This window comes from Euleptes europaea, chromosome 13 (genome assembly GCF_029931775.1).
Source record: "Euleptes europaea isolate rEulEur1 chromosome 13, rEulEur1.hap1, whole genome shotgun sequence".
Classification (NCBI taxonomy): domain Eukaryota; kingdom Metazoa; phylum Chordata; class Lepidosauria; order Squamata; family Sphaerodactylidae; genus Euleptes; species Euleptes europaea.
In genome coordinates, this window is record NC_079324.1 from 10,831,506 (window position 1) to 10,858,107 (window position 26,602).

The 26,602-nt window shown below is 44.1% G+C and overlaps 1 protein-coding gene across 2 annotated transcripts in view; it reads right to left on the reverse strand.

The window, feature by feature from the left end:
- The window catches only part of TMEM164 (transmembrane protein 164), a 54,358-nt gene extending 29,256 nt beyond the window's left edge, over positions 1-25,102 (reverse strand). Inside the window, exons 1-3 of one of the 2 annotated variants that reach the window (XM_056859353.1) lie at positions 24,585-25,102; positions 8,115-8,164; positions 5,411-5,477 (exon numbers count right to left, since the gene is read on the reverse strand). In XM_056859353.1, the coding sequence (XP_056715331.1) occupies positions 5,411-5,477; positions 8,115-8,164; positions 24,585-24,950 (483 nt within the window). In that variant the 5' untranslated portion in view covers positions 24,951-25,102. The remainder of the gene's footprint in view (positions 1-5,410; positions 5,478-8,114; positions 8,165-24,584) is intronic. The other variant, XM_056859354.1, reaches the window with a different exon arrangement.
- Positions 25,103-26,602: the final 1,500 nt, after the last annotated feature.

The following is a 26,602-nucleotide window of genomic DNA, read 5'->3' on the forward strand; positions in this document are numbered from 1 at the left end:
CAGTGTCAAGTGTGTAGGAAGATATAGTCAGAAAGGGGTTGGGTTTGAGCTGAGTATTGTCCTGCAAAAGTAATGTGCTAATCATTGTCCTGTAAGTATCAAGATAATGTGCTAATGACGGTGTGGTATGTTAATATGGAACCATTGTATCCTGAAGCGATCTGTTAATGTGTGAAGTCCAAAGCTAATCTCCATGGCTATTATTGACTATAGTCTTTGTTAGTCTGAAGGTTTTTAGGACAGGAAGCCAAGCCTTATTCATTCTTAAACTCTCTTCTTTTCTGTTAAAGTTGTGCTGATGTTTATGAATTTCAATGGCTTCTCTGTGCAATCTGACAAAATAGTTGGTAGAATTGTCCAGTCTTTCAGTGTCTTGGAATAAGACCCTGTGTCCTGTTTGTGTCAGTCCATGTTCAGCCACTGCTGATTTCTCAGGTTGGCCAAGTCTGCAGTATCTTTCATGTTCTTTTATCCTTGTTTGTATGCTGCATTTTGTGGTCCCGATGTAAACTTCTCCACAGCTGCAAGGTATACGATATACTCCTGCAGAGGTGTGGGGGGGTCTGTTTTGTCTTTTGCTGATCGTAGCATTTGTTGTATTTTCTTGGTGGGTTTAAACACTGTTTGTAGGTTATGTTTATATACAACAAATGCTACGATCAGCAAAAGACAAAACAGACCCCCCCACACCTCTGCAGGAGTATATCGTATACCTTGCAGCTGTGGAGAAGTTTACATCGGGACCACAAAACGCAACATACAAACAAGGATAAAAGAACATGAAAGATACTGCAGACTTGGCCAACCTGAGAAATCAGCAGTGGCTGAACATGGACTGACACAAACAGGACACAGGGTCTTATTCCAAGACACTGAAAGACTGGACAATTCTACCAACTATTTTGTCAGATTGCACAGAGAAGCCATTGAAATTCATAAACATCAGCACAACTTTAACAGAAAAGAAGAGAGTTTAAGAATGAATAAGGCTTGGCTTCCTGTCCTAAAAACCTCCAGACTAACAAAGACTATAGTCAATAATAGCCATGGAGATTAGCTTTGGACTTCACACATTAACAGATCGCTTCAGGATACAATGGTTCCATATTAACATACCACACCGTCATTAGCACATTATCTTGATACTTACAGGACAATGATTAGCACATTACTTTTGCAGGACAATACTCAGCTCAAACCCAACCCCTTTCTGACTATATCTTCCTACACACTTGACACTGAGAGACACTGTCCTTCAGTGTTACTACTCTGAAGATGCCTGCCACAGTTGCTGGCGAAACATCAGGAAAGAAAATTCCAAGACCACGGTTACACAGCCCGGATAACCTACATGAATCAATGAACTCTGACCGTGAAAGCCTTCGACAATATTTTAGTCCATGTTTGCTGTTTCATCTGGCCAAGGGCCGTCAATAAACAAGTCTACAACAAGCCATGGTTTCAAATTATGTCTGAACTGGGGCATTTCAGAGTCAAGTGCAGAAGAGGTTCTAGAGCACTAACAATTTGAATGGAAGATACAGAGCTTATTTAAAGACAAGAATACAGACTGTGACTAAATCAGCCAATTTAGAGAGTCCAAAAACACAACCATCCTGACACACTGCAAAAAAGATACAACATACAAGCTACATTATATGCCTCTTTTTCACTATGAAATCTAACTAGAGTGGCCAACCTCCAGGTGGGGCCTGGAGAGCTCCTGGAATTATAACTGATCTCCAGACTACAGAGATCAGTCCCCTTGGAGGAAAAGGCAGCTTCGGAGGGTAGCCTCTTGCGGCATTATACCCCACTGAGGTCTGTCTGTCTGTCGAAAGGGGGGGAGGGGTTTTGTATAGGTGGCCTACTTGTCTTCTCCAACTTGTCTGCCTAAGCCAGAAGAGACCCATTCATAAAAAATCTGTCACACATGAAAGGATAGGAAGAGGGTAGCAACATTTTGACCAGGTCAGTGTGGCACAGTAGTTAGAATATCAGACCAGGATCCTGGAGACCCAGGTTTAAATTCCCACTATGCCATGGAAGCTTGCTGGGAGATCTTGGGGCAGTCACACACTCTTAGCCTAATCTACCTCACAGTGCTGTTCTGAGGATAAAACGGAGGAGAGAAGAATGATGTAAGCTGCTTTGGATCCCCACTGGGGAGAAAAGTGGGGTATATATGAAGTCAATAAATGTTTGTTAATACAAGGCACAGTATAAGAGGGGAGGGTGAGTTTTAAAAAGCAAGGTCATTTAGGCACGGTTTCCCAAAAGAGTCCATGTCTCCAGAAACAACTTGAGGGAGGAGAAATAAAAACATGTTCTCAAAAATACCCTATAATTCTAACCTAAAAGTTAATGCCCTCTACAATCCCAACTATGGCCAACCTCAGTTTAGTGCTGAACAAAAAACAGCAGTTTGCTATATCCAAAAGAACTGCCAATTCAAACAGAGCTGTTCTCTTAATTAAAAAAGAGCTTTTCTCTCTCCTATATAAAATTCCTTCCCATTCAGTTTTAACTATGGTATTAGGTTACATCTATACCAAGGTCAGCTTTAGACTGGAACCAGTTTTTAACCTGGTTTAAAGTTAATCATGGTTGGCAGAGGGCTCTGTTAAACTGAAAGGAACGGGGGGATTTGTCAGTAGGGAAAAGGAAACCCCTCTCAATCTCTTACCATGGCTCTCTTAACAATGATTGTATCTCCCTCAAGTATGCCATGGAGGACCGGGTCTTGTTGCTACCATTAGCTTCACTGCTATGTGACCAGACAGTGGGACCAAGCTCTTGGATGCAAAGGGGACTTGGCAGATTTTTGAATTCTATAAAAGGTCAGTAAGGTGAAACTAAACACTGCAACTACTTTGTATACATCTTGAGTTTCAAATGGCACCTTGTTTATGACGGTCTGCTCAGTGGCTTCCAAGCCTTTTGATTAAAAAAGAAAGACGACTCTGGCTGCTTAGGAAGAATAATTTGATGTTTTGTGTATGTGGAAGTTTTTGACTTTTTTTTAAATTAAGGCATGTTATATAGTACAGTCACTTACATGAGATGTAATCATTTTCCCTGGGCCACAATTAAAATGATTCAACAGGAAAGAGGAATTAGTAAGGAAGTCACTTAATAGGTCAAGCTTGTGTTCTGTCTCATAAGCTGCCTGAAGATTAGGAATTTAAATTGCTCAAACAAACTTATTCGAGGAGGACACTGTACAAGCAGCTTGTGCTAGCTTACTTTTATTCGTATTTGTATGATAATAACAATCAAACAGTTTCAAGTGGACCATGTACAAAAGAAGAACGTAGTGTTTATTTCTCTACACTAATTCAGAAAACATGCTTTATTGATACCTTGCCATCCAAAAGCATACAAGCTGGAAAAAACAAATATAGTGGGAATTCATACAATTAGAAATTCTTCTTCATTCTGGCCATGCCACATAGGAGAAGCAGGGCGGGAGGTGTGTGACCCTGCCAATTAATCAGGTTTGCACCTTTCACAAATGAACTCTACTTTGTCTATGACGTCTGAATTAAGACTTACCAGTCTTTCATCCTACAAGATACCCACAAGTTCAACAATTGCTTTTATTCACTAATCTGGTAATCCATATATTAGAAGATACACACTAACTTCTACATAAAGACTCTCATTTCTTTTACTGTGGCCGTCATGTTACATAGGGCAGTCACTGAAATCTGACAAGTCCTGTTTGGATTGCTTACCCTTGATGAAGATCACTATCAAGTAGACTCCTAATTACATACAGAGAACAATCAGTAAATATCTTTGCAATGATAGGTCTCACTTCACCTCCACTCAGTTAAAGCCACAATAATCTTATTCATGAAGATCATAATGAATCGGGGCTTATGCTTCCCAGCTGCTGATTTATGAGAAAGTATCTCATTAAGATTTTTGGTGGTTGTAAGCTAATGAGGAAGAACTGTTGAAGCATCAGAGTTCAGCAAAATGAGATTTTTTAAAACAAGGAAATAAGTTGTTTTCAGCATCACTTTCACAATAGGATACATGCCATTTTAATGATGACAGCGAAATAGTAAATTTGCATAAATGTATGCATAGATGCCATTCATGAATGTTGACATCTGAATATTCAGTCATGAAAATCAGGAACAAGGGCATTTTTCCTACCACAGATCTTCAAAGTAAGTTTTAATTCTTTAAAGTTCAACTATATTTCTTTCAACAAGCCAGCATAACTGGCAGTCTCTGTTCAGGGCCAGTGGCTGGACATTGTGGTCAAGTAGCTGGGAGATAACAGGCCACAATTGAATTCAGACAAAACTGAGGCAATGCTGGTCAGGCAAGGCAAAGGATCTGGAGGGCACTGCCTTTCCAACTCTGGATGGAGTGGCACTTAAACCGACAAATTCAGAAAAGAGTATAATTAGATGCTGCTGGAGGACCAGGTTAATGGAACAGGAAGAAGTGATTGACAGCATAATCCTGAGCTCTTGGCCTGAAAGAGCTCAGGAGGAGTGCAAGTGCCCACGCCAGTGTCCGGGCTGCCTGCGCCCAGGCCACTTGCGCCACTGTGAGAGGCAGGGACGCCGGTATTGGGCTGCTCATGCTGGTCTCCCTGCGCTGCCATGGCAGGACACCATGGGACGCCGGCTCAGCCTCCTGCTGGTGTCCCACCAGCGCAAAGTCCCACACTGGTGTCCTGGGGGGCATTCCTGTGGCGTGCCAGGGGGCGGAGCTGCCAGTAGGCAGCTTCCTAACCCCTTTTGCCCTGGGTACACCATCTAAAACAACAGCGTTGCTGCACCAGCTTTTTGCTGGCATAGCCTAGCTGTTTTCAACGGGGCAAAATGCCCCATTTTCAAAAAAATATTAAAAGGTTCTTTAAAAGCCTTTTGGTGGCCGGGGAACACCTCTGGAGACACCGCAGTGGCAGCGCAGCCACACCGTCCCCAGCCGCCACAGGCTCAGGAATGGGCTGTGAGTGTTAGAAGCAAGATTTTGCAAAACATTTGAAGAAACCCTTCTGATACTAGAATGAATTGCTAATTACTCCTATGACATCTGGTTGCAAAAGAGAACTAGTACATAAAACTGTATCCTCACTTTCAAAGATGAGCACTGAACTAAACGATAGGCAGCATGGGACTGTCCCATTTCCAAAGCACTCTCTCATGTAGCATTGGAATATACCCATGCTTAAAAACAGTTAAACAGGAGTATAATTGATGCATAATAAAAGGAGAGATCATAAGAGTCCACTTTACTGGAATAAAAACCTGTGTGGTCAAAGATCATTGTATTCTGTAACAGTGAATGCCATAACAAGTAAATTGCCAAAGGCCAAGTATCTTTCCAGAAACAGTGTATACGAGGAAGTTTCTAGAGAGAACACAAAGCTTGGTTTACTCACCAGTCGTGTGTTAACTACAGGAAACAGCAATGCCAAGAGTGCCCCATTTAACATATGCATCTGCAACCTAATATAAAAAAAGTAGGTTACCTTTACATTATACATATGTACTGTCCATTCATAGTCAACTTTTTAAAAGGTCCTGAAAATGTAGCATGTCATATACACATTATACAAATGCCACTGCTGCACATTTAACAAGGACACACAGCCAATAACAACTTCCTGACAGGTAAATCTGTATGCCATAGTGTTTTCAAGACATTTGCTACTATCACTTAAGAGGTGTTCACTGGGCTACTTTACATGATGGAGGTTCTCTCTAATTTTGCTTAGAGGAAGCACAGGTTTCCATTCAGTTTTTTAACTGGCACTAGCAAGAAAAGCACTATTCCAATAAAAGCAAAATTATGATTAAAGAATAAAATTGTAAAAAACAACAACCAGGTCAGTCAGCCTTGGTCTTCAGCTATTGATATCCTAGAAACAAAAAGATAGTTGCTTAAACACATGTGAGAAAGAACAAAATGTAATTTCTGCTCACTAGAACAGAATCTGATGAACGCTTTGCTGGGTAAATTCCATGTCCACTCACTCACCTGACTGCACTTGGTTTCACAATCTACTCCAAGGCATTTTAATCAGTCTAGTGATGCAATGCCCCCTGCTCATTACAAGGCAATCTTTGAAGATGCATAGTAGAAAGATTATTCAAAGAGAAAAGAAAATATATCTGAGCAATCTCCTTGGGATTCTAAAAAAGAGAATTGTGTGTGTAATTAATCTGCTGAATATAGTTAAACAAAGAAAAACCTCTTATAGGCACTCCTCTCTGGTTGTGTTGTGTTTATATGTCTATATGCTTCCACTGAATTGTTTAATTATACCCTGTTAGCTTCTAAGAAAGGGTAAAGAAATGATCCAGATGCCTTCTTAAGGTTAACAAGGATGCTATTTTCTAGTTATCTCAGATTTGTTACTGGTTTGTTCTGGTTATCTCTGATTTGCCAGTTCTAATCTGCTCCAGCAAAGTCTCCATTTGTGAGAAGGTTTTTTTGTGTGTGTGTTTAGGTTCCCCCCCCCAAAAAAAAACTCTTCTCAAAGGTTTATTTTTACATGGAATTTTTCATTTTAAAAAAAAGAGTAAACCACTTTGACAGCGCCTGTTGGAAAGCAGGATTCATATTCAATAAAATAAAATAAAAACACCAAGGCAAGATGCTAATGAAAAATTCTCCCAATGCCTCATCACGTTTTTGCTTCCACAGACAACAATGTGAAACGTTGTGAAATTATGCCTTTAATATCATTACAGTGAAAGCAGCTAGAGTAAATCATTATATTGACACTTGTTGTTCATTTTTAAGAACCTAATATGCCAGAGATCTCATCACCTGCAGTGATTATTCAGAAGTACTTGTGTCTATTTCACACCCTTATATCTCAAGTACAGAAAAGGAAAGGATTTGTAACTTCACTCCTGGCTGGTATCCACAGACCTACAGAGGCTTGAGAACATCAGATAACTGGGAAAATGTGGCATATTTAAGGAGGCTTGCAGGTTTGTTTTCACATGCTTATACCATGTATACAGTCTGAAATGACCTCTACGTTTACTTATTAAAACATTCATATCCTGCCTTTCCTTGTAGTTCAAGGCTGCTTACAATAACAGTTAAAAACATTTTCAGTTTAAAAACCAAAAATAAAACAACAAACCCAGCTCTCTCCCCATCCCTCCTCAAAAGATGCCTGCCAATTCAAACTCCCTCAAAACCCCTAGCAATCTGGCAGACCTTGCAGCACCTCCTGAATATTTCTAAGGAAGGAGGCCCCCTCACCTCTTCAAGAAGCCCATTCCGCAGAGCCAGAGCTGCAATTGAAACAGCCTGGGCTATGGTTGATGCCAGACAGGCCACCCTGAGGAAATGGGATAGCCAACAGTTGGCTGCCCGATGACCATGGTTGGTGCACAAGGATACATGGAAGGAGACAGTCCTTCAACTGCGGCAGCTGCCCCACACAATGACCTGACCATACCCACTCATGTTCTATCTCCATGCCACCCCCACAACATTTCTGGTAGATGTGGTTGACCCTGCTATGCAAAAGCACAGACAGATCTGCACAGCAAGCTAGGATACAAACACCAGGTAGAACAACCACAATACAAAAACCATTTCAAGCAGTACAAAATACAATACAAAAACCATTTCACCTCCAGGTTGCAGCAGCCCTAGAAAAGCAGTCCCTGAGATGTTCTCAGAGAAGCCCAGACACACAGAAACAAGAATGACAGGAAAACTTGACCAGAATAGTTGCCACACAAATGCGAATGCTCAGTGATACATTCTGAGTTATGTCTGTTGGCAGGCAAAGTTTCAACAAAACTTTTAACACAAATAGTACATAAAGTATTCATTCATTTACGGGGCTGCCAAGACCCGGCTGTAGGCAGGGGATCTTTCAGCCCCAAGCCTCTACCCCTCCATCAGCTGACTGGCAGCGGGACTTACCAGCAGTGGGGTGAGGCCTAGGCTGGTGTCGCAGCAATGTCGCCAGCAATTTCACTTCTGGTGCACACTGGAACGATGCCACCCTAGACCCCCCCACTGGTAGTAAGTCCCCCCTGCCCCCCACTGGTTGTCAGGAGAAACCTGGCAACCCTATTTAAGTTATTTAGAGAACTCACTGCAAGAATTACCTGAAGACAATCAGTGCAAGCTGGCAGGGTGGACAGGCAAGCAGAAAAATCTGGAATATGAAAAACAGATTTAGTTACTATGATGTTTTTGCACAGAGCCTCAGACAAGTAGGTAAACTGCTTAAAATAGATTTCTATAGATTTTCCAGAGCAAAAGTTTGAATTCCCTCAGTATTTAGATATTTTAAACTTGCAATCCTTGGCCATCCAAAACCCCTGACAACCATCAAGGTAAATATGGTACAGTATTTGCATTGCAGTACAGTATTTGGTGATGTTTATTAACAGAACCAAAGTATGTCCTATAATTTTGCTATAGTCACCTTATGAGGAAAATCAGGAAACTATGAAATATGTAATTCACCTAGGACTTGTTCAGGTATTACTTTCTCCATGTTCATTGCTCAGGAACTGATTGAAGCACAGAGGGAGGCAGTATACGGAGAACAGCACGCAGTTCATCATGCAAGTGTAAACTCTGCTTGTACAAGTAGTGGTCCCTTTAGCATATCAAATGCTTAGGTTTAATCCCAAAATGAAGACTAGAGTCCTTTCACAAGGACTCACAACTGAACACTGTACAACAACAGGTCTCTCTCAGCTACGACCTCCCCCGCCCCTTTCCCCAACCTCTTTGTAACTGAGGAAGTAAGGTCTGACTCATGGAAGTATATGCTGGAATAAATTTTGTTATTCTTTATGGTTCCACTGAACTTCTGCTTTATTAAGTTTAGAGGCAAAGCTTCCTTATGTGGAAGTCTCCTGCAACTGAGCAGATACCTGTTAATGGCTCAGATACAGCATTTTTACTCCAAATAAATATTTTCTCACTCCCACTTCGTCACAGCGTGGGACCAGAAAAAAACCCTATCCACCCAGACTGAGAAACTGTTGTGCAGCCAACTGCCACCCATCATGTTGAGTGACAGCTACTTTCAGCATACTGATTCAGATTCATTTATTAATACGGCAAATGCCATTAAAATTTGTATCAGTTACAGACTTAAAACTGGAGAATATACAGTAACTAAAACTATAGGATATACAATTCATAGACAGTTTATATAATGTAAACAAACCTCAAATTAATAAAACATTCTCCATTTTAAGTTAAATGACCAAGCCCCAGCTTTGTCTGGCGGAACTTATATATTGTGGCACAAAATTTCACTACTTGCTTTATCCTCTGGTTTGACCCATTCCATAGGAGACTCCTCAGCCTCACTTCCTCGGAGCTATCTTTTATTAGATCAAGGAGAGGGGAAATTAGCTTGCATTGGACTGCCTGGTAGAAAGAGCACCTGAAAATGGAATGCACAGTAGATTCAACTTCACCTGATTTACAGGGGCATCTCCATTCTGACCTTGGTAATCTCCTAAATCTGCCTTCTAGGATCGCTGAGGGCAGGGCAGAACTTCTAGCAAGCGATAAAGCCCTTCTTTGTTTGTTCATTTCCAGAAATGAAAAATATTCTGCTGGTACTAACACATACCTATTATTGTCTGGGGCCAAAAATGCCGGAGAGTTCACAAGCTCATTTTGACATTCAATGTCAAAAAGTCTCTGCCTGATTAATTGCTTTGCTTGATCAATATTAAGCCTTAACAGAGAGTGGGTGGAGAATCCTAGGCTTGTGACTCTCCTTTCAGTCTGTTGCCACCATCTGGGTTTAAAATCATCACCAAGGAGCAAAGGCAGAAGGCCTTCAGTTGCACATAGCCCTTTCAGCCAAAGATAAATGGAGGAAAGACTGATCCTAGCCTCTAACATCCCAGTTTCCAGGCGTACCCAAGAATGCAATACACATGGTGGTACTTGAAGTATTGCTCTAAGGAATTTGGCTTGGACCCAGTGGGGCATAGCTGGACCTAGAAGAACCCAAAAAGGTTCCATAAAGCATCTGGGTCAAAGACTTTGCCTTGAACAATCTTAGGGCAGCTGGGATAAAATAGGTTCCCCTTGTGTGGTAAAATCTTATTATATTGTAGGATGCTCTTTCAGCTACATTCGCTGCCTGCCTATGGTGTTCCGTTTTTAGTCCGTTCGATTGGAGTCACCCCTAGGTATCTGATGGACTTTACCTGTTCTATTCTTTTCCCGCTTTCAGCATACTGTGAGGAATATTCCTAGAAAAAATATTCCTAGAAAAAAATAGCATGTTAGCAGTGGTGCCCAAGTTTTTTGGTATGGTGACCCACAACTCCAAATTAACTTGGTATGGGGACCTATTTGGGGGGGGGGAGAACATACACAAATAATTAAAACTGCAAAAAATCAGGGACCCACTTCCAACAGGCTTCGTGACCCACTTCTGGATCATGACCCACAGGTTGGGAAAATGATGTCTAAGGAAACTCAGGAGAGGGAAACAATCAGTGGTAACCATAAATAATAGTTGGGTATAGTTCAGACTCTGCAAGAAACAGCGTTCACATTGCAATATGGGACTGTGGCACATTGTCCAAACACGAAACACTACTCCTATCACGTATGCAAGACAGCACACGTAACAGACATGACTCCAAAATGCTTTCAAGTTGGATTAAAGCAGTTATTCTTAGATTTGAGGCTAAATTCCAAGGGCTGGCTGGCTAAGTCATAAAAGATTAACAAAATCAGATATCTCAAAATGACAAGCAACAACTTTGCCGCTAGACATGACATTTTTATTCAAGAATTTTCAAGGCTCTAAAGCAAAACATTCATCATCTGATAAGTCTGAGGAAATCAAGCCTAAGCTTCTATTGGACTGGACAGCTAAACGCCACAAGGTGTGAACTGAAACTGCACATCAAATATATTTGATTTGTTCTGCTTCTTAATTATGAAATTGGAAAGTTCTTCCAAGAAAAAAAATTAGATATGCAGCTGATTTGTGTTAAACATGAAAGGCAAAGGCAAACAGATTTTCACAAATATTTGATGAAAGCATGCACCTCAGGCCTATATACAAGGGCTTCCCATCTTGTCCTTGAGACAACCCTCCTCAGTGGGGTAGAGAACAGAGCTTCTGCTGTGGTTCACAGTGAGGATGATGGGACAGCATCAGCCCTTAGGCAATTTTTTAAGGGCTATTGTTAGAAAGAGGGTGCATAAGGAGAGTGTAAGTAAACCTTCACAATGTTTTAGATTGGGGTCCCCAACCTTTCTGAACCTGCGGGCACATCTGGAATTCTGACATGGCATGGTGGGCCCAACAACAAAATGGCTGCCACAAAATGGCTGCCACAGTAGGTGGAGCCTTGTTCATTTGCTAAAACCCTTGTTTTTTCAATTTTTATATTTTGTTGCAGATGGAATGGAAATGGGGCTCTGCATAGCACTCAATATAGCATTATATTCCCCATAAAAATTCATCCCCATATGCAAAAGTCTACTACATGTACTTGGAAGTAAAAAGGATGCAATTCCCATTTAACGAAGGAGGATTTGGTTTTCCAGATCTTAGTTTATACCATCAGGCATATTTATTAATGGACTAATTATTGAGGTTGCTCCTTTCATTTGGACTATCCCCATTTTGGGCTGTTTTGGAGGCTTCTTGTCTGGTGCCCCTCTTTAAATGGAAAGCATTAGGGTCTATTCAAGCCACAAAAGCATGTTCCTCCTGAAATTTCTGCAGTTAGAGAATTATGGCATATAATGTCACAACAGTATCAATTTGACCCATTTTTACATGCTAAATTAATACCATGGTATAGTGGTTAAGAGCCGCGAACTCTAGTCTGGAGAACTGGGTTTGTTTCCCCACTCCTACAGATGAAGCCTCCTGGGTGACCTTGGGCTAGTCACAGTACTCTCCGAACTCTCTCAGCCCCACCTACCTCACAAGGTGTCTGTTGTGGAGAGGAGAAGGGGAGGTGATTGAAAGCCCCTTTGAGACTCCTTAAAGGTAGAGAAAAGCAGAGTATAAAAACCAACTCTTCTTCATCCAGATCTACAAATTGGGAAGAAATCTTTTTTTATGGAGGACAGATAGGGGGATTTTTACTTTGAACCAATTAACAGACTATGATGGTGAGTTTTTGTTATTTTCTCAGATGACGTCTAGATATGACTTGTTACCTTTGTTGAATGGCAATATTTACAACTGCAACATCTGTTGGTATCTAAATATGGCCCTGCAGCACTAAATGTTTCAGAATCTCCCTTACTCTTGGAAATTCTCATTAAATTAACACAGAAAACAAAACCTACAGATGTGTTCATAAATATTTGATATTGATTAATAAATATGATATGCAAAGTCTCAGAAATGAATAGAATAAGGAGCTGGATCGCCCTGTTTTGCCAAAGCAATTGGTTATGCCCCTAAACTTTATACCTGCTGTTTATATGGATCTCAAGCTGTTACTTCTTCAGCAAAAAACTATGTTTAGGATATGCTGGACACCACACTGCCTTTTCAGCAAAGGTCTAAGTAAAGTGCCCAATTGCTGGCATTGTAACTTACAAGACAAGTCTCAAACATATCCTTTGGGACTGTCCAGTTATTCCTTTTACAGAGGAAGCAATTACTCATATCAATTTTGTATTAGAGTATTCATTGATCTTTGAGAATACTTACGTACTTTTAAACTACTTGCCGGTCTCCTGGAGGCTAACTGATGGTCAACAAAAATAGACCATCCATGCCCTTACTGTTGTTAAAAGATCTATACTACAACACTGGAGAGATAAATGCCCCCCTCCTGCAATCCAACAGATTGAGGACCTTACAACCTTTTCAATATTTGAACATATGACATATAGATGACAATTGCACACAGACATGTTTTTTATATTTGGAAACCTTTTATAGATGCTTAGCTGTAGACTTGCCATCATTCTTTGTGTGTGTGTGTTTGAAGGGTATAAAAATAAAAGTTTAAAAATTATTTAAAAGTTTAATAAGGACAGTTAATAGGTTGAATATTGTTCACAAGTGCTAATTTGTTAACTGCTATATAACACAACCAGTTAACTCATCTAGAATAACAATAACAGTTATCAGTTATTGAACACAAACCATTTTTAACTGAAGTTAACTGAACTTTTTATTTAACAATAAATTATTTTCTGTTGTAAATGCTGGTAGTTTCTCTCTATGGATAGAGAGCCAGCGTGGTTATACTGGTTAAGGTGTCAGAGTAGGATCTGGAAAACCCAGGTTCGAAGCCCCACTCTGCCATAGAATCTAGCTGGGTGACCTTGGGCCAGTCATACACTCTCAGCCTTGACCCTGGTAAGTATCTGGATGGGCAACCTCCAAGGAACATCAGGGTTGTGACGCAGAGGCAGGCAATGGCAAACTACCTCTGAACGTCTCTTGCCTTGAAAACACTACAGGGTAGCCATAAGTCAGCTGTTACTTGACAGCAAAAAAAAAAGTTGCTCTCCATACCACATAGACCTCCACAGTTCAAACATGCTATCTAAAATGGGTACTGGGGAAGGGAGGTGGATGGTTACTAGATCGCTATTTCCCTGAGAGTATGCAGGTGCAGTAAGCCATTACCACAGTAACCTGTCATTGGGTAGCAAGACATGGGCTCCCAGTGGAGCTTTTAAATGGCAATGTGAAAGGGAAGCTACTGACTAGTGAGGGAGGGTCTGTGGCTCAGTCGAGGAGCCTCTGCTTTGCATGCAGAAGGGCCAAGGATCAATCTCTGGCATCTCCAGTTAAAAGGACTAGGCAGTAGGTGATGTGAAAGACCTCTATCTAAGACCCTGGAGAGTCTAAGTAGAAAATACTGACCTTGATGGACCAATGGTCTAATTCAGTTGAAGGCAGCTTCACACGTGTTCTGAAGGAAAAGGGCAAGAAACCCCCTCCGAGAGTTGGGCAGACTCGGGAGAGCAGCATGACACCAGGTGGAGACTCAGGACAAATGCTGAGTGCCTGGACACCTTGGAGTACCAAGGTGGGACTTGTGGGGCTGTTCTGTGACAAGGTTCCAATGTTGGGTTACAGCACTGAGCTCTACTTCTGTTTTCCTACTGATATGACTTAATTTTCAAACCTTTAGAACTAATTCCAAATGCAGATGCCCTCTCTTCCTTGCCTCTACAGGAAAGGCACTTGCAAACAATGCACACTGCTATGTTTTGAACAAGCTGCCCCTTTTCAGCCTAAGATGTCTAGATGCTATCAGTGAAATCCCCATCCTGAAAACACTGCATTAGTAAGAGCAGGCCAGCATGTAACAAATCCAACATTCACACTTTTTTGGACATGATGTGGGAACTCATTGTAGAAAAGGTACTTTCATGATGATTTAGAAAGTGATTCCTGAAGCGATGAGGGCTGTGGCCCTTGCCCAGTTACATAATGGACATTGGGGCTTTTTTAAAATAAAGGCCAATTCTCGTAGCATAGTTCAGTGGCCCATCCCAGACAACAATTTGATATTATTGGTTTGGAACTCTGGTACTGAATCAATTTTGTCATAGTCCAGCTCCAATCCAACCCTGGGGTACACAAATGCTGAGACTGCATGTGGATTTTAGTGAAAAGCAGTTCCAAAAATCAGGTTAAGAACATAGGAAAAGCCATGCTGGATCAGTCCATCAAGTCCAGAAGTCTGTTCACACAGCAGCCAACCAGGTGTCTCTAGGAAGCCCACAAACAAGACAACTGCAGCAGAATTATCCTGCCTGTTTTCCAAAGCACCTAATGTAATAAGCATGCTCCTCTGATCCTGGAGATAATAGGTACCGTATTTTTCGCTCCATAGCGAAAACTACGACGCACCTAGTTTTTAGAGGAGGAAAACAGGAAAAAATCTTGTTTTCCTCCTCTAAAAACTTGTCTTATGGAGAGAATGCTGGCTGGGCGCGTGCGCGTCGGGACGGCGTGAGCCGGCATTCCCCGCCCCAACAGCCAGCTGGGAGGCGGGCAGGGCCGCACAGAGCGAGCCGGCGCACGCACCCAGCCGGCTCTGTGCGGCCCCGCCCGCCTCTTAGCTGGCTGTCGGCGTGGGGAACGCCGGCTCGTGCCGTCCCGACGCGCACGCGCCCAGCTGGCTCTGTGCACCCCGCCCGCCTCCCAGCTGGTGGGGCGCACAGAGCCGGCTGGGCGCGTGTGCGTCCGGACGGCGCAAGCTGGCGTTCCCCACCCCGACGGCCAGCTGGGAGGCGGGCGGGGCGCACAGAGCCGGCTGGGTGCGTGCGCCGGCTCGCTCTGTGCTGCCCCGCCTGCCTCCCAGCTGGCCGTCGGGGCGAGGAACGCTGGCTCGCGCTGTCCCGAAGTGCACACACCAGCCGGCATTCACTCCATAAGACACAGACATTTCCCCCCACTTTTGAAGAAGAAAAAAGTGCATCTTATGGAGCGAAAAGAACCTTGGTTTCACTTACCGTGAAGGCTTCTTCTGCTCGTAGGTAAGAAGGGCGTCTTCAGTCTGGGTTATTTTCCTTTATTTGCTAGGGAAGGCAGGAATCAACAAAAATTGTAGGCCTTCCGGTTCTCTAGGGGAAATGACCCCCTCCCTTCGGAACCCCTCAGTAGTTGAAAAGCTTAAAAATGCCAATAACTAATAATCCCTATAATTTAACAAACTATTCTTTCCCCTAATAGACGAGAAACACGGGGACGAAAAAACAACTGGTAACAAAAAACAATCATTCAATGTTAACATGGAAAAAACACGTCTTACATAAAACACCCTCCCATAGCGGTTGCTACCTCCTTCTTTTCTTTTTTTTAACTTATAACTAGGGAGGGGAAGACGCCCTTCTTACCTACGAGCAGAAGAAGCCTTCACGGTAAGTGAAACCAAGGCTCTTTCTCGCTCTAGGTAAGAAGGGCGTCTTCAGTCTGGGACTTACCAGAGCTATTTGTGAATTTGGGTGGGAATTAGGTCTCCTGTACAGTCTGAAGAACTCCCAGACCAAAGGCGGATGCCTCTCTGGAAAAAGAGTCCACTTTGTAGTGTCTGGTAAACGTTGACAAGGAGGACCAAGCAGCAGCATTACATATTTGTTCCAACGAAACCCTGTGTCTAAATGCCACAGTGGTGGCCGCACTCCTGACCGAGTGTGCGGTGATGCCGGGTGGAGTTCTCACTCCAGAAGTCTTATAGGCATGGGAAATACAGGCCTTTATGGTACTACAAATAGCTGCCCGAGACATGGCGCCTCCCTTATTGGGCGCCGTCAAGGTAATGAAGAGACGCTCTGACTTTCTAATATGTTGGGTTTTTCTGATGTAAATGCGCCAATTGTCGTCGTAGTGTGGAGACTTTAAGACCGAGTTTTTGTCCGTCTTTAAGGAAGGATAAGATGTCAGCTACTCTCGGTTTTAGTGGATTCTTAGAGTTGCAGTGACACCAAGTGGCGAACACCTTCCAGGTAGCTCTGTATATCCTTTGTGTGGCCGGTCTTCTGCTGGCTAAGATGGTATCTACGATGTCGGAACTGTACCCCTGATCTATGAGGCCTCGCCTCTCAAGTGCCAAACGGTTAGTCGATATCACCCGGGATCCGGGTGGCAAATTGGTCCTTGGAGCAGAAGGTCCTGCCTGACTGGAAGTCGCCAGGGAGGCTGAATGGATAGCTGTTGTAATACCGGATACCAAGGTCTCCTTGGCCAGTCCGGAGCTATCAACAATACCGTGGTTTGAAGGCTCCGAATGCGCCTGAGCACCCTGGGGATGAGAGGTAGAGGTGGGAATGCATAGAGCAGTCCGCTTGGCCACGGGGACAGGAGAGCATCTGTCCCTTCCGCTCCGGCCTGGTGGTATCTGGAATAGAACCTTTTGAGCTGGGAGTTGGCTGGAGTCGCGAAAAGGCCTACTTGTGGGACGCCGAACCTGTTGACCATCTGATTGAACACCTCTGGGTGTAGAGCCCACTCGGCTTCGTCGAGGTGTTGTCTGCTGAGCCAATCGGCCTGGACGTTCTGTACCCCTCTGATGTGCTTTGCTGATATCGAGGCTAGATGGATCTCGGCCCACTCCAGTATCTTGGAGGCTTGCTTGTGGAGTGACGACGACCTGGATCCTCCCTATTTGTTTATATGGGCCTTGGCGGCAATGTTGTCTGTTCTGATGAGGAGATTAGACCCCTGTAACTGGGGACCGAAGTGCAGAAGGGCATTCCATACAGCAGTAATCTCTAGGAAGTTGATGCTCTTCTTCTGCTGGTTGAGATCCCAGACTCCCTGCGCTGGTTGGTCTTGGAGAGTTGCTCCCCATCCCATTAGACTTGCGTCCGTGAACAACTGAGTAGGTGTTCCATGGATGTATTGAAGGCCCCGAGATAGGTTGGATGGGACCATCCACCAGGTCAGGCTCGCTCGGGCAGCGTCCGAGAGTTTCAGCAATTTGTTTCGTTTCTTGGCAATGTCCTTCTGGAACGGTTGAAGGAACCACTGTAAAGGCCTTGCCCTGAAGCGAGCCCATGGTATCGACGGGATGCACGATACCATGTGTCCCTGGAGCTTGGCAAGCGTCATGAGTCGAGATGTCTGGGCAGAAGCCACCTGTTTGGCTAATGACGAGATGGATTCCACCTTGTCGTTCGTGAGGATGAGGGAGTTGGTTGTAGTGTCTATGACTACGCCGAGATGAGTCAGCCTCTGAGAAGGGACCAGCTGACTTTTGTCCCAATTGATCAGGAAGCCATGGTCCTGTAGAATCTTGATCACAATGTTGGTGTGAATCCAACTGAGTTCCTGAGAAGGAGAACATATGAGGATGTCGTCCAGGTACAGGTGTACCTGGACTCCCTGTTTGCGGGCTTCTACCATGAGGGTCACCAATATCTTGGTGAAGACCCTCGGAGCGGAAGTTAGACCGAAAGGTAGGGCCCGAAACTGATAATGGTCCTCCTGGCAGGAGAAGCGAGGGAACTTCCTGTGGTTCGGGTGGATGGGGACGTGGAGATACACTTCGGTGAGGTCCACAGAGGTAAGGAAGGCTCGAGGTGTTAAGGTCTCCGAGATGGACTTCTGAGTTTCCATCCTGAATCTCCTGTAGATGACAAAATTGTTCACCCACTTGAGATTCAGGATGGCTCTCCAGTCCCTATTTTTCTTTGGAACCGTGAAAAACACGGAATAAACCCCCAAGGAGCGCTCTGAGAACTCGACGGGTTCTATGGCCTGGATGTCTAAAAGATGTTGGATAGCTTCCCTTGTGCAGAGCAATTTTTCTTTGCCTAGATGCATTTTGGAGATGAATCTTGAAGGTGGGGTTCTGCGAAACTCGAGTAGGTATCTTGAGCGATGATGGAGGATACCCAGTGATCCGCATGTGATGGCTGCCAAGTCTCCGCAAAGCGGGAGAGGCGGCCCCCACAGGGCCGATCATGGCGTCATTGTTTGGGTTTTTGAGGTCCGTACCCAGTCCTGTCGGAGGGATGTGTAGAACATGGGGATCTGGAATAACGGCCTCCCCTCCGAAAGGAACCCCTGAAGGAGTTCCAGGAACCTTTTCGTTGATCGCCCCGAAATCTCTGGAGTGTATGGGAGGAACGAAAGGAATGCGAGTAAGTTCTTTGATCCCGCTTGTAGCTCTTGGGGAGTGCCTTTTTCTTGTCCCTTGTTTCAACTAAAATAGGGTCTAGTTGATCGCCAAAGAGTCTGTTTCCCTGATATGGGAATCCCATTAGGTCAGCCTTGGAATGGTGGTCCACCTGCCAAGGCCAAAGCCAAAGGGCTCTAGTTGCTAACTGGGTGGCAATGGCTCTGGCTGAAAAAGAGAGAGTGTCTAACGAAGAGTCGGCCAAGAACGTGACCGCTTTTAGGATTCTGGACACTCCCTCCTGGGCCTTCTTATTTCCTTTGGGAATGATCTGTTGAAGTTTGCGTGTCCATACAATCGCTGCTCTGGACACTAACGCTGAAGTGACCGAAGCGCTGACAGCTAGAGCAGAGGCTTCGTGTGTTCTCTTGAGAGAGATCTCAGCTTTCCTGTCTAGAGGATCTCTGACAGACCCCTTACCGTCTCTGGCCACAACATCATTGGAGTGTAACGCACACACAGGTGCTTCCACTATCGGTGGTTGAAGTAATTGGGCCATGGCAGGGGCTAAGTCATAAAACTTCTTTGCTATGGCCGGGGTCTGTCTGCCTGCTAATGGTTTTTCCCATTCAGCAGTAATGAGAGAAGTGAAATAGTCTGGGACTGGTATGACCCGAGCGGGGTTGGCATGCTTGTGGAAAAATTCCTTGGAACCCTTAAGCTTGTCTGGAGCTTGTGGGTCCTGCGGTTCTGATAAATCCAAGGCCTCTAGAGTCTAAATCAAGAGGGAGGGGAAATCCTCCTGAGGGAAAAGTCTAAGCTGTTTCTCCTCTGGCTTAGGTAGGTCCTCCTCTGTGGAGGAATCGTCCTCTTCTCCGTTCTCATCGTCAGAAGAGTCTGGAGAGGATTGGGCTTGCATTACTACCGACCCCCTGGGTTGGTGAGATGATTTGCTAGAGACAGACTTCTCACCCCTAGGCACAGCCTGTATGTGCTGGGTGCTAGATCCCTCTAAAGCAGTGGTTCCCAACCTTTTTTTGACCAGGGACCACTAGGACTTTTTTGTTCGGTTCAGGGACCCCAAGGTTCAAAATAAAAATTCAGAGAATTTGAAAATAAACTTTAATCATAACTGTTAGTTAAACATTAAACTTAGAATAATATTTGAATATATATATTTTATAATAGAGAACTTTTAATTGAAAATATTAATTTATTATGGGTTTATAACTTTGTTTCGCGGGCCTTAATTTAGTTCTCGCGGACCCCTGGGGGTCCACGGACCCCTGGTTGGGAACCAGTGCTTTAAAGGATCCTGGTAGTCCTCTGGGTCTCTAATTGAGGGGGTGGGGGTCCGCTGAGCCGCTTATAGGCCGTCTACAAAGACGTTTCTTAGGAGCTCCATGAGCTCTGCTCTTAAGGCAGCCATCCCCCCCGACTCCAAAACCTCCGCGAGCGTCTGTACGTTACCGGTAGAAGCCGGTTGTGCCGCCGATGAGGGGCCTGGAGCTCCTTCGCCGCTTGGGGGAACGTGGCTAGCAGCCGTGGCGGCCAGTAGGGGTCTCTCCATGCCTGATGGGCCCGCGGAGCACTCGGCGGCCTGCGGAGTCCTTGTCGCCGGGCTAGCAGCCTCGGCAGGCATCCGGCTAGCAGCCGCGCCTAATTTAACCCTCTCCGCCACAGATGTGGCAGCGGGCATGTGCGGCGGTTGGCTAGCAGCCTCGCCGGTCTTCTTTCATTTTCCTGAAGAGGGAAACTTCTTATCCCCTTTCTCCGTTGAGTTTAGTTTCCTTTTCCTTTTTGGATCGGGGCCTTTTTGGGACTTAGAGGAGTCCCCGCGGTTCTGATCCGCCGCAACCAGGAGGCCCGGGTCCAAATATACGGACGAAATGAATTCGACCTGGTGGCTATCCACCATATTTTTTGGGGGGCGGGGAAAAATTAATCCGAACCCCCCCCTGGCGCCCGAAGACAAGACAACTGGGGGAAAAGACACGGAGGTAAGGGGGAAGGAAAGGTAGAATTAGGGAAAGAATTTCCACCCCAAATTGAGAAAAAACGGGGGAGAACCGCCGGCAACCTGCTTCCCTGACAAAGGCAGGAAACAAAAACTGAGGCGTTCCGAAGGGAGGGGGTCATTTCCCCTAGAGAACCGGAAGGCCTACAATTTTTGTTGATTCCTGCCTTCCCTAGCAAATAAAGGAAAATAACCCAGACTGAAGACGCCCTTCTTACCTAGAGCGAGAAAATTCGGTAACTGGAAGACAGTTTTTTAATTCCTATGTCGGGCAGTCACCATTTCATAATATTTAGCATATTCTTGCTTTCATTCTCTGCTCTTATGAGCACAAAAGTTTAGTATATGAACATGTGGGCAGCCTTCACAGACTTGTTTGAAAGACTACCGTAACCCTGAATATGGGTTTCCATTGGCAGAGCAAAACTTTGCCCTTGTGGTTAGGGTTGCCAAAACCTGCAGAAAAATGTCTTGCCCTTCTAACAGAGGCTTAATGTGTGGAAATGGGCAGCTGAAGCTTCTCATGGCATGAAAGTAAATAACACCACCTTGGAAGTACTGTAACATCCCATTAAGCCAGGGCATTTTTTCTCCAGGCCATTGGGAACCCTATCTATGGTTACACCTTGATGAGCACTCCCCAACAGGAAAATCCACCTAGCTCTGTTCAGCAACTTGACTAGGAGCAAATAAATTACAAATTTACACCCATGTCTGCTGCTTTACACATAATATTCTCTGTACCAGTGCCACAGTAGCTGCTTTGGGAAAGAGAACAGGAAAGTCCCTAAACATACCTTTTCTACTTAAATCCATGTTCAGCTCACGTTACAGTCAAGCCATTCAACATAGAATCATAGAGCTGGAAGGGACCACCAGGGTCATCTAGTCCAACCCCCTGCACAATGCAGGAAATTCCAAACTACCTCCCCCCCTAAACCCCCAGTGGCCCCTACTCCATGCCCAGAAGATGGCCAAGATGCCCTCCCTCTCATCATCTGTTTAAGGTCCTAGAATCAGCATTGCTGACAGATGGCCATCTAACCTCTTCTTAAAAACCTCCACGGAAAGAGAGCTTACCACCTCCCTAGGAAGCCTGTTCCACTGAGGAACCGCTCTAACTGTTAGAAAATTCTTCCTAATGTCTAGACGGAAAGTCTTTTGATTTAATTTCAACCCGTTGGTTCTGGTCCGACCTTCTGGGGCAACAGAAAACAAGTACTTGTAGTACCCTTGCCCTTCTACCCTTGCCCTATCATATCACCTCTCAGTCTTTTCCTCTTCAGGCTAAACATACCCAGCTCCTTCAACCTTTCCTTATAGGACTTGGTCTCCAGACCCCTCACCATCTTTGCTGTCCTCCTCTGAACACGTTCCAGCTTGTCTACATCTTTCTTAAATTGCGATGCCCAAAATTGAACGCAGTAAACTTAATCAAATGGGCAGATTATTCAGCAGACTACCATTATACCTCATATGAAAAGCCACAGAAACTAAAGACAGACTAATGCCTATCCATCATAATGACAGGAATAGACAGACATTTGCTCTATTGGATGTATTAGAGGCTTTCTGAAAATTTCTATGAGCCCGCAAATAGGTCCTCAAAGACATTCAAAGCAATCCTAAGAAGGTCTATTAAATGGGACTTACATTCAGTAAAGCATTATTATGATTGCTCACACTGTAAAACATGTGCTTCTGGGAAAACAAACAAAAACACCCATTTTCTCTTTTTTTCCCTGGGCCTCCGTAGCTTTACTTGTATAGCGGCATTAATCATTTGCACAAATGATCTTAAATAAGAAATGGTTTACAGAATTTCACCTGCCTGGTTGCCTGAAGGCAAGTGAATATTTGAATAGTTAAGTATACATCTAAAGAGCCAGTGTGGAGTTGGACTATAACAGAAAGAGTTCAATCTCTTCCCTCTGCCATGAAACTTAATGGATGATCTTGAGCTAGTTGCTCTCTTTCCTAATCACAGGGCAATGTGGGGATAAACAGGAGAAGAAGCAAACCACGTACACCACCCTGAACGCTGTGGAAGAAGGTCAGGATAAAAGGATAAGTAATAAATGGAAATCTTTTCAACCCTAGCTGCAATTTGCAAAAGTAGCCAACATAACCTTGCCAAAATCCCAGTCCCAGCACAGCATATTTCACTGCCTACAGAGAACTAACTGCTGGGTTTTGTATTTCCAGCGGTATCTTATATTTTGACATTTGTTTCTTCATCCCAGCACACATTTGTAACTTGAGACTGTTGGGTACAACCCAGTTCTAACTTAGCCATTTCTCCTGTCACCAACCTAAAACAGAAACTGCTAGGGGGCTGTATCATACCACTCCACCAAGCAAAATGATGCTTTCCTCCAGTCTATAGAGACTTCCCCCAATTTAAGCGGCTCTTCCTCTAAAAGAAGAGCCACTTAAGTTGGAGGAAGCCTTCTTAGGATGAAGTATGATACCAAAAAGTATTTATGCCCCCTCTCACAAACATCTTCCTCCCCCCAACATGTTTTTATGCTTTGTCCATTTTTAAATATTCAGCCCAAGTAATAGCTCAATCCAACTCAAAAACATATATACTAGATTATGAACTTTGGTTCACCCAAATAAGCATTGTATTGCCATGAATTCCATCTCACAAATTCTTAGTTAGGAATCTAAATAGACAGCTGACAGAAGTGCTGCTGACTAATCAGAGCTAAATTCTGAAACAACATACCCAATATTCAGTCCTAAAATAATTTTACAGCTTGAAATTTGGCACCAAAACAGACAGGCAGATCCAATCAGCCTGCTTTCATTATTTCAGGCTGGGTTACGAGATGGTTTAAGAAACGCTTAAGGAAGTACACAGGCTTTAAACATCGTAACATGCCCTCTTTAACATGCATGGGTCAAACCATCAAATTCTACAGCAAACAGGTACCTACAAATTTCATCTGGCCTTGATTGCCAACCAAAAATTTTATCAGTCACTGAAAAGACCTCATTCCCAAGGGGGACAGTTGTCTAGATCAGGGGCCAGCAAACTCCCACACACATGCCAAATGACACCACACCATTTTTGTTGAGCGCAGCAGTTCCCTTGCCTCACCCCAAAAGCAGGAGTGTAGTGGAGCCAGGACTTGGAGCAATGATGTCATAACTGTAGATCTATCTGGCCCCTTCCCCAGTAAGTGCAAACAACCCTGCACCTTTGACTTAAACTTATGAAGCAGTTGTTGCTTTCAGCAGGTACATGATGATGCAGTGGTTTAAGTTGCAAGATGGTGAACCAGCAGTACAATCTCTCTCCTGACATGAGCCCATGTAGCAACTTTACTCAGCATCTACTAGTTATCCCATACCCTGCAAGGATGCATTCTATTGCTATAGGCTCCAAGGCATCCTCTGTAGCAACTCCAGCCCTATAGAAAAGTCCTGCAGAAGAAATCAGAAAGGCCCTATTTCTCCTGCAATTTCATAAGGACTGCAAGTCAGAACAATCTGAGATAGCCTTCAGAATCCTGACAGCATCTGTAGACCATTTGGTTATTAGAAGCTGGGAACCCTTACAGATGTCATTTAGAAGGGTTTTGTTGGAAACCAGTTTTAATGATTTGGTATTTTACACTTGTGTGTGTTTTACATGGCTCTTCACTGTTACCCACCTTAACTCCCACTTCTCAAGGAAAAAGATGGGCTTACAAATGTTTGCAATAAATAAATAAGTAAAAAAATCGGTACATTGTTAGGACTCGGAGTCTTTTTTATTGTGTGAGCCATCCCTAATTCTCTTTTTAGAAATTCAGATGTTTCACAAAGCAAAAATCAAGGAATGCACACTACTATGAAGAGTTTTTTATCACAATAAATCAGCTCCTGTTCTGGTGTCAATGTGAATGACTATGAGTTCTTTATCTGGACCTTTACAGCAGGTATTTCCAGTACAGATGGAGAAAGTGAACCGAAAGCTTGGTTTAGGTGATGATATAACCTGCTGTAATATTCCTTACCTGCAACATAGTGACCACATGGCAGGGATTCATCAAGTAGATGACAGTCTTGGAAGCAAACTTGAACCCCAGTTCCAATCCAAAAGTGAGGCAAAGGGACACCAGCAAGAGGTTTTTCCCCAAGCTTTCCTCCTTGTTCCGAGACTGAGCCAGCAGATTTCCCACTTCCTTGGAATGGAATCGTTTAATCCTTTGCAGTGAGATCACGATTTCCAGAACTCCCACACTTAGAAAAATCAGGCTCTCCAAAAGACGCTGTTGCCATGGGAGAAAGGCAGCGCACTCGGAACCCCCGTTACCTTCAAAGCTTGGGTCCACTCCACCATACATCCAGTCCAGAAGGTTGGAGAAGCTGTAACGACTCATGGCAAAGAACTGTTTCTTCTCCTCCTCTCTATTTCTGCTGTGCTGGACTGAGATCTAGATGAGTTCAAAGCTAAAACACTGGTTGGGTGGTGAAACATGCAGTACAAGAGCGTCCTTATCAACAAATCCACTCCCTCTCTCCTCAGGGAAATGGAAGCTGACCACTCGCTTTCACTTCAAGTGTTCAGATGGAACGAAACTGTTAACCTGCAGAAAAAAAGAACGTTACTTTGTACTCATTACAAAAACAGGATAAGGACAGATGTGTAATAGAGTTGGCCCGCTGCTCAAAGAAAGCTAAGAGCTCTTCAAGACATCCTTTTTACAATCTCTGCCCATCAGACACGCTGTAAACAGCAACTTAGCTGGGCATATGTAGGCATACATATATGTGTATATATGTCTGTGTGTAAAAAATATTGTCGAAGGCTTTCACGGTCAGAGTTCATTGGTTCTTGTAGGTTATCTGGGCTGTGTAACTGTGGTCTTGGAAAGAAAATACCAAGACCACGGTTACACAGGCAGGATAACCTACAAGATAACCTACAAGAACCAATGTCTGTGTGTGTTTGTGTAAGCACTAGGGTGCTGGTTATAATTTATTTACTTCATTTTCACCTCACCTTTCTCTCAAACAGAGACCCAAAGAAGCTTACATCATTCTCTACTGCATTTTATCCACACAACAACCATGTGAGGTAGGTTAGGCTGAGAGTTTGTGACTGGCCCAAGGTCACCCAGTGAGTTTTCATGGAAGAGTAGGGAGAGCCTAGTCTGACACTCTATACACTACACTGGCTCTCAATGTGTATATATAAATGTGTGCATGCAAACCTGTCCATGTAATCACCAGGTTGAACACATAAAGCTGCCTTACACTGAATCAGACCCGTGATCCATCAAACTCAGTACTGTCTACTCAGACCAGCAGTGGCTCACCAGGGTCTCAGGCGGAGGTCTTTCACATTACCTACTTGCCTAGTCCCTTTAACTGGAAATGCTGGGGATTGAACATGGGACCTTCTGCGTGACAAGCAGATGCTCTACAAACTGAGCCACAGCCCCTCCCCATTGCTGTTTCAATATGCCTGATGGGTTGCTGCTATAAAGAATGACAGACAGCATTCTATATCACATACAGCACAGGCGCGTGCATGGATTCATTTACACACACAGGTATACATATCTACACATACGCAGCTCATACCAAAGTGTTCAATCTATTCTCTCTTGTTTTTGCTGCCATGTCAGAGCTTGGAAACCCAGTAGGGTTTTCAAGGCAAGAGACCTTCAGAGGTAGTTTGCCATTGCCTGCCTCTGAGTAGCGACCCTGGACTTCCTTGGTGGTCTCCCATCCAAGTACTAACCAGGGCCAACCCTGCTTAGATTCTGAGAGGGGAATGAGATCGGGCTATCCGGAAACAGGCCACTCTTTAACTTGCCTCACTCACAACCAGGGTTGCCAACCTCCAGGTACTAGCTGGAGATCTCCAGCCAACAGAGATCAGTTCACCTGGAGAAAATGGCTGTTTTGGCCATCGGATTGTAGGGCACTGAAGTCCCTCCCCTCCCTAAACCCCGCCCTCCTCAGGCTCCGCCCCAAAAAACCTCCCGCCAGTGGCAAAGAGAGACCTGGCAACCCTACTCATAAC